The 13,451-nt window shown below is 41.9% G+C and overlaps 1 protein-coding gene and 1 long non-coding RNA gene across 6 annotated transcripts in view; one reads left to right on the top strand and one right to left on the bottom strand.

Moving 5' to 3' along the window:
- NTNG1 (netrin G1) overlaps positions 1-13,451 on the top strand; it is a 158,855-nt gene that overhangs the window by 64,904 nt on the left and 80,500 nt on the right. For all 5 annotated transcript variants that reach the window (XM_040610202.1, XM_040610200.1, XM_040610203.1 and 2 more), the window contains exon 3: positions 2,860-3,500. In XM_040610202.1, coding sequence (XP_040466136.1) covers positions 2,860-3,500 — 641 coding nt within the window. The remainder of the gene's footprint in view (positions 1-2,859; positions 3,501-13,451) is intronic.
- LOC121095429 lies at positions 61-2,986 on the bottom strand. Its single transcript, XR_005830099.1, has 3 exons — positions 2,901-2,986; positions 2,034-2,178; positions 61-1,737 (listed from the first exon to the last, which is right to left on the bottom strand). It is a non-coding gene; the product is annotated as an uncharacterized LOC121095429 (long non-coding RNA).

The following is a 13,451-nucleotide window of genomic DNA, read 5'->3' as shown; positions in this document are numbered from 1 at the left end:
GTCTTAAAAGAGAATTTCATGCTATAAAATTAAAAGAATAATTCCATTTGTTGGGTAGGATATGCCTGAAGCTTTTTATTAGGATTCTCATTTGCAGTGATACCCTTACCCCAGGGTTTCAGTGGCAGGTTGTGCCACTGATGTTACTGCTGGTAAGACTTTGAGGTGCAGGACAGCACTTTGACCCATTTAATGTGAACAGCCTCATCTTTCCCCCCCCAAAAAAAGCCTTGTGCCCACAGAGATGTAGACTACCATTCAGTAGCCAGCTAGGGCTGATTTTTAGCATTCACTGCACCATTTTGTAGGTACCTTATTGCTACCAGCTCTCATGATCTTACTGTGTTCACGTTAGCTTGTGTTTTGTTAGAGACCCGTCTCCCTGCATTCTCTGATTATATTGGCACCTCAGCTTTTGCTAAAAAGGAAGAGATGAAAGAAAAAGGGAGCAAAAGAAATCCACTGACATTCAGAAAGAAACAATATGTCTTACACAATGTGGATTACCCACTGGAAGTCACAAAGCGTGCCTCCTCCAGCATGCAGGGACTCGCGGATCAGAGTGGCTTTAGTTTTTAACATGAAGAATGACAACAGACTCAGTGGGTGCTTTGGAGCAGGAAGCCGAAGCCATCCCTCAGCAGAGCTTAATGCACCTGTCTGGCTACCCAGGAGCTTTTATTTGCTGGGTTTCAACACCCACTAACTCCCGGTAAAGTTGCTTTTTCCAACAATGACAGAAGCATATACATTATAGGTATGCACGCTGCTTTGTGGGGATAGGTACAGAAGTGACCAGATTTTTCTAGTAAACCTCAGAAAGCTGTGATTTGCACAACTGTGAGCATTTTCTGCAAAACTGATATGTACATATAGTCAAAGGGTGTGGAACCTTACAGATTTCACAATGTGTATTTTCCCTAAGGAAAAGGCCTAAGTAAGTTAGCAAATTCTGGCATTTGTGTCTGATATATTAAATGAAGCTTAAATAATTAAAAATTCGGTGTTTTCTCTGTTCTGCTTGAAACTTATTTTTGATTTTCACTGTTTTATTCAAAAGGAAGGCATAGAAATAGCAACCGTGAGCTTGAAATCAGAGCTGTAACAGGGAGTTACAGACACGTTTTGCAGAGTATTTCCAGTTACAGCTGCGTGCTTTGAAGCTGTCAGTGTAACAAGCAGTGTGCTGCTTTCAAATAACCCTTTTTGTTGTCGTGCAGTTTTTTTCCTAGCTTCAAGTCCCAATGAATCGTTGTCAGTTTTAGCATTCAGCTGTATTAATGGGAAAGAAAGAGAGAGAAAGAAAATAGTATTTCCCTGCCCAGGTAAGAGGAGGTTGCTGGTCAGAGTGCAGGAGCCCATTTGCTTGTGCTTGGTGGGCGTATGTCAAGGGGCAGAGCAGCAGCCAAGTTGGAAACTCATGTTTGAAACCCATTTCCCACACTGGATGGCATTGAATTGCTTCACTGCCCTGAGGCTTTGCGATGGAGAGAAGCGTAACTGTAATTAGAAGAAAAGGTTGATTATCATACAAGGGCTTGTTCTGTTTTCAGGGTAGGTGAGGGGAATGGTGATTAATGACAGTAACAGCTACACTTATGCCCCTGTCAAGCGCTGCTAGGTATAGGCATGTGCATCGTTTTCCCCATCAGTGCTGACCATCAGTGAAAAGAGGCATGGCTTCTTCCACCATCCGCGTGTGAGACGGAGGGAAGGATACAGAGCAGCCGTTGCTATCTGGAACAAACGAAGAATGAACAAGTAGCAAAATACTAATGTGTTGTTGAAAGCTGAAATTAGATAGATGTGATTCAGTGCAGCCTACAGGGTCTGATATCTTGGCAACTGCTGCAAGATATCCCCAATCTGCAGACAAAATAGCCTTTGTGAAGAAGCAGAAGATCGTAGTGTGCAAGTTAATGCATCAAAAGGCCAGGAAGAAAATAATTCACTTTCACCTTGCTACAGAGGACAAGCAGCAGTAAAAGCTGTGCACTATTGGCAAGCTTTTTTTGTTGCTGTTTTTAACTCACCCCCCAGTTCAGAGCTCCAGCCACCTCGGCAGCATTCCAGCTGGATCTGCTGACATCTCCCACCTAATCAAGTGCTGGATTATCTCATTCTGATAAATTGGAGCCAGTGCCTTGTGAAAAGTCTTTCCTGAAGTACTTCACTACCCTGTAATAAGATGGCAGATGTCTGAATCAAGCCCCAGAGCTGGCAGAGTGCTGTTTTTCTAATGGCTTTTGGTGGCAAGTGTAAATGTTTTACGGCAAGCCGGTACTAAGCCAGGAGCCCAGTTAAGCATGATAAATTTCACAGCCGGGTGAAAGGAAACTTGAGGGTATACTGGGTACTGGTTCATACCGAGTACGTGTGAGCTGCACTGCTGACCTCAAAACACTTGCCCTAAAAATCACTTCTTTCGTGAGCAGAACCCTTGAGAAACATACGTGTTTTAAAAAGAAATTCTCTTCAGCTGTTACATCTTTCTAGGAAGAGTTGGAGTTACTGAGCTATTAACAGACTTGCTTACTGTTCACAGTCTTCTGTGACTCGATCGCTGGTCTGAGTCGTTCAGGGTAAATAAGCTTTTCTTTCTCTAAGACATACTAAGAAAAATGTTTATGTTACAGAAGCAAGGGTGCTATGTATGTGTGTTTGTACATTTACTTCAACAGGTAAAACTGCCAGGATCAATCTTGTTAAGATAAAGGTATTCCTTGCAAGCACTTGTTTTTTCTTTCTTGGTTTAACTGCTGGAGAAAAAGCAGCAGTTCTCTTGTGCCAAAAAAACATCTTTATGTGTCACAGTCACCTATACCGTGCCTCTTGTAACACTGCTCTGCTCTTTTCCAGGGGAATCCCTACATGTGCAATAATGAATGTGATGCGAGTACCCAAGAACTGGCTCATCCCCCGGAACTGATGTTTGATCTTGAAGGAAGACATCCCTCCACATTTTGGCAGTCCACAACTTGGAAGGATTATCCAAAGCCTCTTCATGTTAATATCACGCTCTCCTGGAACAAAACCATTGAGCTTACAGATAACATAGTTATCACTTTTGAATCTGGCCGTCCAGACCAAATGATCCTGGAGAAATCACTCGACTATGGACGAACATGGCAGCCCTACCAATACTATGCCACGGACTGCTTAGATGCTTTCCACATGGATCCAAAATCAGTGAGGGATTTATCACAGCACACAGTCCTAGAAATCATTTGCACAGAGGAATACTCTACTGGGTACATGACAAATAGTAAAATAATCCACTTTGAAATTAAAGATAGATTTGCTTTTTTTGCTGGACCTCGGCTTCATAACATGGCTTCTCTTTATGGTCAGCTCGACACAACCAAGAAGTTAAGAGATTTCTTTACCATCACAGATCTGAGGATAAGACTGCTTAGGCCAGCAACTGGAGAAATATATGTAGATGAGCAACACCTGGCACGCTACTTTTATGCAATTTCAGACATAAGGGTATACGGAAGGTAAGAGAACGTACACCTTTAGACACAAGTGTGTGTGTTTGGTTTTAGAGGTTATTCCAAATGGTTTATTTCCCCAAACGTGCTGACATTTTCTGCCTAGACGTGTGCATTGGAAGCCTGGCTCAGCTGAAGCCTGTTTCTGGTTGTACTAGAGATGTCTGATTCAGCGGCACAAAGTCCTGCGTGTTCGCTGTCACGAGCCTGGGATCTTGAGCCCTAGATCTCGTGAGCGGTGTGGTGCTGACCATTTCTTACGCTGGCTCAGGAATTCACCCTGGCATTAGGACAGTCTGCTTTTATATAGCTGGAGCCTGATCTCATGGCAGTTAACCAAAAAGAGAGATTCTGTTTTGTCATTTGACTTTTTCAGGCTAATGTGAGCTGTGATTGATACAGCAGCCCTTGCGCAGACCCTTCCCGCTAGGTCTGGCTATGAACTGCCTGTGAACAAGGAAGGCGGCAGAGATTAGAGTCCGTTCCTTGTACTCTAATTAGCTCTGAAAAGCAGTGAAGCTGAAGTAAAATGGAAAAAAGCAACAATGTTTTTTAGAGAGACTGATTTGAATATAACAAAGATGATTACTCAACTAGGTTCATGACAAATAGTCCCTCTAGGGCAAGCAGTGGCTGGCAGCAGGTGCCGTAGTCCCAGAAATAATAACTGTGCAATGACATTCCTATCGGGAAATTTTCTTCCCAACTCAAACTAGCAATTGACTGATGACCTCAAGCAGGAGGGTAATACCCTTTACATGTGTCTTGGATGCCAATTTGCTCGGAAGAAATAAATAAGACCTTCTCTATTGCAATTCACTCACCTTTCTAATGTACCTTTTCCTTCTCCTCTGTTTCTTCTATAAAGAGTTCAGATCTTCCTTTTTAAAAAACTTTTTTTTTTTTTTTTTAAGAGAAGCTAAGTATCCAAACAAACAGAAAAGCTAACATATCTTGGAAGACCAGGGCATTTTTTGCAGACTCAGGACCGAGTGAAAGAAAAGAGACAGTGATTATCTAGAACACTGGCTACTGTATTTTTATTACTTCTGTAGTGCGTTTGCCATTTTCTACTTCTTTCATACAAGACCTTCATGTTCATAAGCATTTCCATATTGCAAAAATCAATACATGAAATCAAAATAGAATCAAATTACTGTGACGTAATCTATTGAAAAATATTGCCCTAACTTTTATATAAAGGAAGAATTGATGCCACACAGAGATTTGAATGCATAAGTGCTTTTGCAGTGCCGATATATTTTTATATGACATCACAAATACATTTCTTAGGACTGTAGATTTAGCATGTAGTTACAATCTTCTGTGTCCATACCAAACACATACTCACGCACACAGAATCACTAATTGAACGTGTGAAAGTGTAAGATAAATGCTGCTGTTTTAAGAATTCTTATTGTTACTCTCATAGTTACATTGTAAATTATTTTTTAGAAGCCTCTTGGAGGGCTAGGTGGATCGTGGGCAGCTTAAGATACTGTTTGAAATAGTTTGGTGAAGTTAGCCGCAGTATATAAAAAATAACACATATGTTCTGTTTAATGTGTATCCTTTCTCCACTGGGCTCCCCATATTTAGCTCTACAGAGGCATCATATCAAAGCTCAGGATTTGAAGGTCGTTACACTTTAAGGAAAAGCTGCTCCCCATCTGAAAACCCATTTGGTGCTTAATCTGACATCAATTAGACTATGAGTACTTTATCAAAGAAAGCATCTGAAGGATTAAAAAAGAGTGCATTGCATGCAAATTAGAACCAGAAACTTTCTGAGCACATCTGGGGCATGGCAATCTTGTGAAAAATTATCTATAGAAATGAAGTGTGACTGTACAGGGTACTTATCTGATGCTGATGCTTGTTGTCTAAATGCTGCAGTAATTGGACACATGCTTTAAAAGAAATATCTGATGTGTAATAGTATCTCACTAGATTAGATTCGTGTGAATTCTTATCAGTCTTCTGCTAATGAGAAGAACAGCTCTTCAGGGATTTGGTGGCCTTTCCTTCAATATGTTCTGAGGCTTCCTTGTTAAAGACTTTATGGGCTTGCTTACTGCTGCAGAGCTGTAAGGCTGCAGCACACAGCCCCTGACTATTTAGGCACACCAAACGGAACTTGCAATAGGTTTTAGGTATTTTTGGTCTCCTACCAGAAACCCGATTGGTTTCCCCCTGCAAGAGTCTCCAAATCAGCATTATAGTCATGTACCCTGGCGTGCCCTGAGCATGGGAACACAGTGGAGAGGAGCAAGGGTTACACCAGGGGCTTTGTGCTGCTGTTTCTGATTCAGCTGAGCTTCCTAGCCGCTCCACGTTAATTTAGGATGTTGACTGGAAATTAAGTTACAATTTAAACATTTTTTTTTCCTACAATGTTTCATATTCTGGGCTTTGAGACCTGATGTATGTGTACATTTAGTAAAGCTGGACTAGACTGTTCCATGAGGACGGGATACAAAGGGATGTTACCGAGGAGCTTTACATGTGGTAGACGAGTGATGCTAGCAGACACATCTCAAAGTTAGTCCTTTTACTGAAAAAAACCTGTTTGTTAACTATACTTCAAATCACCAAAGTTCATAATAGCGTATTTCTAAAGGCAGCATAAATTGCAGTTTGTTTCATGCTGTATTTTAAGGATTGATGACAGTGAAAAGCATCTATCTTAAAGCCACCATATTTAATATACAGGACGCTGGGGTGGTTAATATTTCACAATGAATTATAGATAGGAGATTTGCCCACTTAATATAGGATTTGTTTTGTCATTGCTTTGCATTTTGGTGTGAAATAAGCCTGATGTATGTAGCATTAGAGACGAAAACCTGTGTACCCTCGATGAGCGCCTTACCTCCTCTATTACCACTCGTTTATTCATCTTCAATTTACCACTTCCATTGTGTATTTATTAAGGTGATGAAAAAAAGGAAACGTGGCTGTTAGCAATTTCAGCAACCCCATTGTGCTCACATTATTCAAGAAACCTAATAATCCACATGAACTGATTCTGACTTACTGATGGTCTGCTTCACTAAATCAGGGTGATTTTTTCTAGTGAATAATGGACGATGTAGTGTGCCAGTACCTTAATTAAAGAGAGCCTCTCTTACTCTTGATCTCGTTTTAATTTACAGGGTAATACTACAATAATATCACTAATGGAAGGTACATTAAAGGGCATAAAGTAGCATTAACTGTATTAAATTATGGCACTTGTGTTAATTAACTGCTGAAGCAAGATGGTCCTAACGGCTAGAAAGGTCGACTAATGCATAAATAAAGTCTTCTGGGGTGGGAAACTAAGAAAGAGCAGACATTTTTCCCCTCCTCTGGCCTTGCTGCAGAGAATCAGAATGTGTTGTGTGGTAACATCAGGAAGGTGTCTCTCACTTTGCTGCTGCAGAGGTGGCCTGGGCTGTCTGCGGGCTCTGCCTTTGATTCCACGTGAAGGACAGTCTTGGGAGTAAGCTGTGAGGTACAGCTCCCTGTTTTAACATTTTTGGGGGGGGTGGGAGAAGTTCACTAAAATGCTGATAATAATTCCTTTGAAGTCAATCAAAAGGTTGCTAGCAAATTTTGGATCAGGCTGCTAAAGTTTCAACCACCATCATTCCAAAGTCTTTTTGCTTTAACCGTACTGTCAGTGACGTGTACATTTATAGACTGTAAGTTAACAGTAAGTTGGGATGCTAGTAAAAAAACATTGCCCCAGTGGGTGACAGAATGACTAGCTGGCTAAAACAAAGGATCTTATTGCTTTGGGGTGATTAGGTTTTGATCTAAGAGCCACCAGTTTCCTTCTGGCACCAGAATATCCAGCCTCTGTACAACGTTATTAAGCCCTTTGGAATTTATTTTTATACTCTCTCTCGCCTTGAAGCTTCTGTATTTAAGCCCCAGGGTTTTCTGACCCTGTCTCAGCTCCGGTTGCCGTTCCAGCAGCAATAGAAACCTCTGACTCACAGTATGCAAGTGAAAAGTAGCCTCAGTTTTAACAGATCCTTGCTCTCACATTCTCTTTTCAAAATGTAAATCCATCTCAGCATCTGAAGAAATTAGTCTGAAGGAAAGCACGTTTGCTGCTTAGGGAGTTGGGGCTTTTTTGTCTCCTGCCGGCTGTGACCCTGGGCCAGGCGCTCAGTACCGCTGTGGTGGATGTGGGGCAGGGGAGAGCCCTGCTCTGCCCCAGGGCTGATCTGCCCCCGAGCCGGGGGCGCACGCTGCTGCCGTCGGTAGGTGGTCAGTGTGGCGGCTGGGTTCTACCAGGTTTCATCCTCTGGTTTCTTCTACGGATGGATTAATTGGATTAAATCTGTATGTTACTCTGGCATACGCTTGACAGCGCTGTGATAATATCCCTCTGCAATTTACTCAAAAGCAGAACTTTGCCCTAGGGAAGCGGTAATATATAGAAGTGCTTTAGTTTTATTCATAATAGACAATGTTTTCATTAATGTTCAGCTCAGAACCAGATCATCAATATGAAGATATGTAGGCTTCAAGCTTTTAAGAGGACAACTGAATACCATTCCTGTTTCTAGTATTTATTTCCCATACTTGGATAGTCTTTGTTTTATGAGAACACTTGCCTAAGCAGCTTGTTCTCCTTTGAGATTTTCACTAGTACTTGGAGGGAATCTAGCGGTTTCTCCAATTAAATTATGAACTCATTAGAGAACAGGAAATAAAAAGAAATATATGTATTTAAGACCATGTCAATTTATCTTTAACTCCCGAGTGCAATTAGCTTTTTTAATATATCTACTGTAATATGTCACTAGGGAAAATGGTCCTTCATTTTCTGTAAACAAATCTAGGATCATCAGGAATTGAAATAATTAAATGGTCACTGTGTTTATTCACACATGAGTAGTCTCCAATGGTTTACTCAGTACAGGTGTCCTGGCTGGATTTTATTCCTGCCCACGTTCAGATAATACTGGTTTCCACCCTCCATCCTGGTGACACAAGGGCTGTCCGTCAGCTCAGAGTGGTCTCAGTCTTGTAGTGGCTGGAAGAGGAGCAGAGCAGTGGAGTCCAGGCAGCTCACTAGGTCTCTAATTCTGCTATTCACTTTTGAAACTGGTGGGTTTAAATCACCAGGTTTCACTTGCCACCTTTGCTCATTAGCATCTGATCATCTTTTCTTGGCCTGTTTTGCAAGACATCAAGCATTTCCATACTGATCTCCCTCAGCTGACTTTCAAGGAAGCTCAGTATCGTGCAGGATCAGGGTGTTTGAGAAGAGGCACCAAACCTTTTTTTAGTATAATTCATTGTGCCATTGAACATTAAAGGAGTAGAGATAAAACTCCTGATGAAAGAAATGAGAATTTTTCTTCCTGTATTGCTTTTTATGCTGAAAAGCTATCCAAAGAGCCTTTCTGAATAAATTCAGTGATTCCAATATCTTGCAGAAACTTTCTTTCCTTTAAGCTTTCCATTCCAAAAGAGTTCAATTTTATGCAAACACTGAAATAAGCTTAAGGATCTCCTGGATCACATATACAAATGGTTCCTGGCACAGGGATGTCCTTCATGTTGAAGTTAAAGCTGGAGTGGTAGAACATATTATCACGTTAAAAGTTTAAACATTTCCAACTATCTCACAAGTGATAGGAACTACCAGCTTGTAGGTGGGTTTTTTTTCTTTTATTTTTAATTTGACAGTCTGATCCCTTGCAGGAGTACCAGCACTGTGAGATCACCTGACATTTCTTTTCTTCCATCTCAATACCTAATCACATGTGCTTAGAAGCTGATTTTTACTGGATACTCCTCAGCGTGTGAAGTGCCTCAGAAGGTAGCAGCTGAACCCAGAATATCCATGTACTTTTTCTTGATACAGGTGGTGGTGCTTCTCTCTGTGTTAATCTTTTTTGTTAGTTGTAATAAATGAGCCATCCTTCAGCTGTGATTTAGGGAAATACTTGAAACTAAGAGAGTTAACTTTGCAGCCTTTCTTCTTTATTTCCCTCTACTACAGTGCCATAGTAAATCCTGTGTATCACTCCCTATACATGACAAGAAGTGTTGAAACAAGAGACAAGACCTGATACTAGTTTCAGCTGCCATCCTGCAAACGGGGACTAATTTCAGTGAAGTTACCCATATTAAACCAATGAGTTTCAAATGTGTTCATGTAGGAGGAGGGAGGGAGTGAGGGAGAACAAGTGATGGAAAGGAAGGAAGGGAGGAAGGAAGGGAGGGAGGACAGAAGTAAGAAGGCTGTCCCAGCTTCTGTTTGAAAAAGTGAGAAAAAACCACACCTCTCAGTCCGTCTTCCCTCTTTGTATGATAAGGCTGATGTGAAACAGGGCAGTTCTGCTAAGTCCAGTCGTACAGTCACACGGAGACACCTATTCAGAAAACTGGGAAGTGAATTAGTAAAGGTCAAGGTCTAATAGTCTCATTACCTGGGGTCTGTGAGAACCCTTCCCCTCCTTCAGTGTTGAGTCCATCTCCAGGATTAATGGATGTCAGCAGTACTAGTGACCCGTGCACAAAGGGGATCGCCGTGGTCCTTACTTGACTGCAGCAGGCTGTTGTGCCAGTGAGTCAGCAGCTGAAATCCTTGGTAAAACACAAATAAAACATCTTGTTAACTGGGCTGAACAGCAGGGTAGGTTTTAATTCTGTTCTCATAGAATATAACCTTGATCATGGAAAAGCAGGAAAAGCGCTACAGAAAGAAACAGCAGCGCTGTGAATTTAGTGGGCAGCGCTATGGTCAGGGAAGAGGAGACGAGGGGTTATGCTGCAGGTAGCATTCCCAAGAGGAAGCCTGGCTGCTGATGCATTCGGGAAGGCATAACGTTAGCTGCAGCCCTCTGCAGGAGAACGAGCTGTGTCCTGGTTAGATCCATGGGACATGGTAGAAACGAAAGGGTGCCGAATGGCAAGAGGTGTCCTAATGACATTATGAGGGAGCAGGAACTGGAGAACTTCTTGACATACCACCATTCCTGTGCGAGACCTTTAGCTTTTTGCAGCACACAGAACCCTTGGAGCCTTAGAGTCTGTTTGTGAACAGCATCTGGTTGCTCACACAACAGTTCATCCAGACTTCTAAGCAGGTAGCAATTAACAAAAAGGAATGATTGGTATGGATTTTATGCAGGACATGCTGCCGTAGTCTGCAGTGACATAGCTGTACTTCACTGGTGATTATTTTGACATTTTGGGGGTGATGACCACTGTTTTGAAATAAGCCTGGAAACAAACAAAAACATTTCAGGAAGAGGCTGATAATCCATAGCTTCATAACATAGGTTAAGGCTGATCAGGCCTTGGGATTTACTATGGATAGTGAAATGCATATGGTACATACACATGCCCCGTGCTGGGGGCAGTTTACTAAAACTTATGCTCTTTCTGTGAAACCTTGACTCTGTCCTCTGACTTGGATGTTTGTGCATATGTCAATAGTTATCTGCTTCTTCCTTATAAACTCCTTGGAACACTTTGTGATTGTTTTCATTTTCACCCTTAAATCCATCTCTGTCTTTATGGGAGCTACACAAAGCGTCTTCCCCCTCTGCCATGCAGTATCCCCGCTTCCACCCTCTCTAGATGCATCTTGGCCTGTAATATGTATCCAATATATTAACATTTATAAAGTACTTTGAAATACACTTAAGAAAGATTGGTGGAGACGCACCATGGAGTGTTATAATCTGTCCTCCCTGCACCATCACTTATAAAACCGGCATGTAACAGGAATATTGGTATCAATGTTGTGATGTATAAATGGTATATAGGCTAATGGTAGAGACGCTGTCCTGATGACAGAGGGACAAGGTGGTTCACGCTTAACTGCCGTCAGTATTTCTGTTACGCTGCTCATTAAACCTGTTAACAACAGAAAAGGTAAAATTTTACTACAATAGGGATATATACATTGAGCTATGCGTCTTCACACTCAACTAATTAGTTGCCATCAACTGTTTTCCCTTTGCTGGGTGACATGTGGTATATAAATCATTACAATATGTTAAATGCAAATGGTTGGTAATAGGGTAACCATCTGCTCACTGTTGGAAAGTTAGCAGAGGAATATGGTAAGCTGTACTTCTAATAACGATGCTGAACTCACATCCCTGAAATACCAAATATCTAAAAACAGCTGCCTTCACTAATGGCAACATTACTAATACATCTCTTACCCTTTTCATTTTCAGAAGTAAACCACATATTTTAAGAGGTAATTTTGTTCTTCAGCATGAACTGGAGTTCAAGGCTAGGGTCTGTAACAACAACGTGAACCACCGTATCGCAGAGCCTGATCTGTTTCTCAGATTGTGTTGAGCGCTTTTGAACAGCCAATAAATAATGAGGCTGCCCACTCTGCTCAGGACATCTTTTCGTCCACAAATATAATTAAACTCTCTTCCTCCCCTAATCCCTGCTGCCAGGCCCTTTTTCAGGGACAACATTATTCTGTAAGTGATAGATACTTGGCACATTGCTGCCTGGTAATGTATTGCGCTGGAGGCCGTCAAAGGGTGCCTTCCATCTAATAACCTACTGTGCTCTGTGAGCATTAAAGATCAGCGCTGCGAAGAGGGATCAGTTATTTTGCCACAGACATGTATTATCAGGGGCTGTCACATACCTTCCTAATGAGCATTTCTGGATCCGCAAGTGACAAAGTAATGCATTGGAAAATTAGTAGTGGGACAAGAGTGAAGGACTGCCTGCCAAAGTTGAGGCTCTGCCTTCAAGCTAGAGCAGCTCCTTCTCTCCTTACCCATTCAGTCGTCTGCTGGTCAGGGTCACCATCACAGTGCTGATGTGCTGGCTCCCCCACCAGTAATATACTGCAGTATCACCTATCAGAGAGATTAATATGTTCCTGTACTGAATTCCCAAGATGTGGCTATCAGCGTTAAAGCAGCTGAGGAATTAATTCTCCTCCCACTGTCTGAATGGAAAAGAAGTTTGTGATTTCATCAGAGCCAGGTGCTGGTGCTGCCGTGGCTTTCTCATGCCACATTAGGAGGGAGGGGTTGGTGCTTGGGGGGTTACATCTGGCATGGCAGTGCCTGATTTAAGATTGTGCTTCCAGGGAAGCACCTGCAGGGGAGGAGGCTGCAGGAGAGCTCATTAGCTTGGCGGTTTCTCAGCCCTGGGATGAATTACAGAATAAGATGCTTGCTCTACAGGGTCTCAGGAACCTGCGGCTTTGTTTAGGTGAGCTGTTCTGCAAAGCTTCCCAAGTTTAAAAAAAAAAACGTTACAGGGAGAGGTTTTTGCGCTAACACATTTTCCTTTGTTGCCCTGTGAGAAAAGAAGCACCGGCTGAAGGCTGCACACATTTGGTGACTCCATTTTGCTTCACAGTGAACACTTGTTTCAAAATGGGGTGTCTGCACTTTGAAGTTATCTGGAGCATTTATAGGCAGAGCTGGCGTGATGAGCAGCACTTTATAATACCTCAAAGGCATGGTGCCAGAGCTGGGAATTTGATAAGCTGGGGTCCTGAATTGGATTCCAGCAATGGTCACAAGTTTTAGGAAGCTCTCATTTGAAATTGCAAGCGGGGGAAAAACAGGATTCTTTCTCTTTAATTGCATTAGTTTTATTGAACTGAAGCATTGCTTCAGTTCCCAGAACACTTTATATATATTTTAATGCAAGTTACCAGAGACAGGACGGTTGCAGGAGTTTATTGTTTCTGACTGTTATATTTGGTAAAACTGATTTTATTCATTTTCCCATTTAACTCTCTCGTGCATTGAGAATCTTTAGACTTTGGGATGGTGTTTACTGAAGTTGTCATAAACACAGTAATGTTAACTTCTTTGATGTGGTAACGCTTTTGTAGTGCTTTTCTTCAGGCCTGGTCAGAAAAGCCAGGCTAAGACATGTGAATGTGAACTGGAGCCCAGGAACCTCTGGTGGCCTTTTGTGCAGGAGAGGGAACATGGAATTCAT

Source organism: Falco naumanni, chromosome 11, assembly GCF_017639655.2.
Source record: "Falco naumanni isolate bFalNau1 chromosome 11, bFalNau1.pat, whole genome shotgun sequence".
Lineage (NCBI taxonomy): Eukaryota > Metazoa > Chordata > Aves > Falconiformes > Falconidae > Falco > Falco naumanni.
This window is presented reverse-complemented; position numbering and strand designations above follow the sequence as displayed.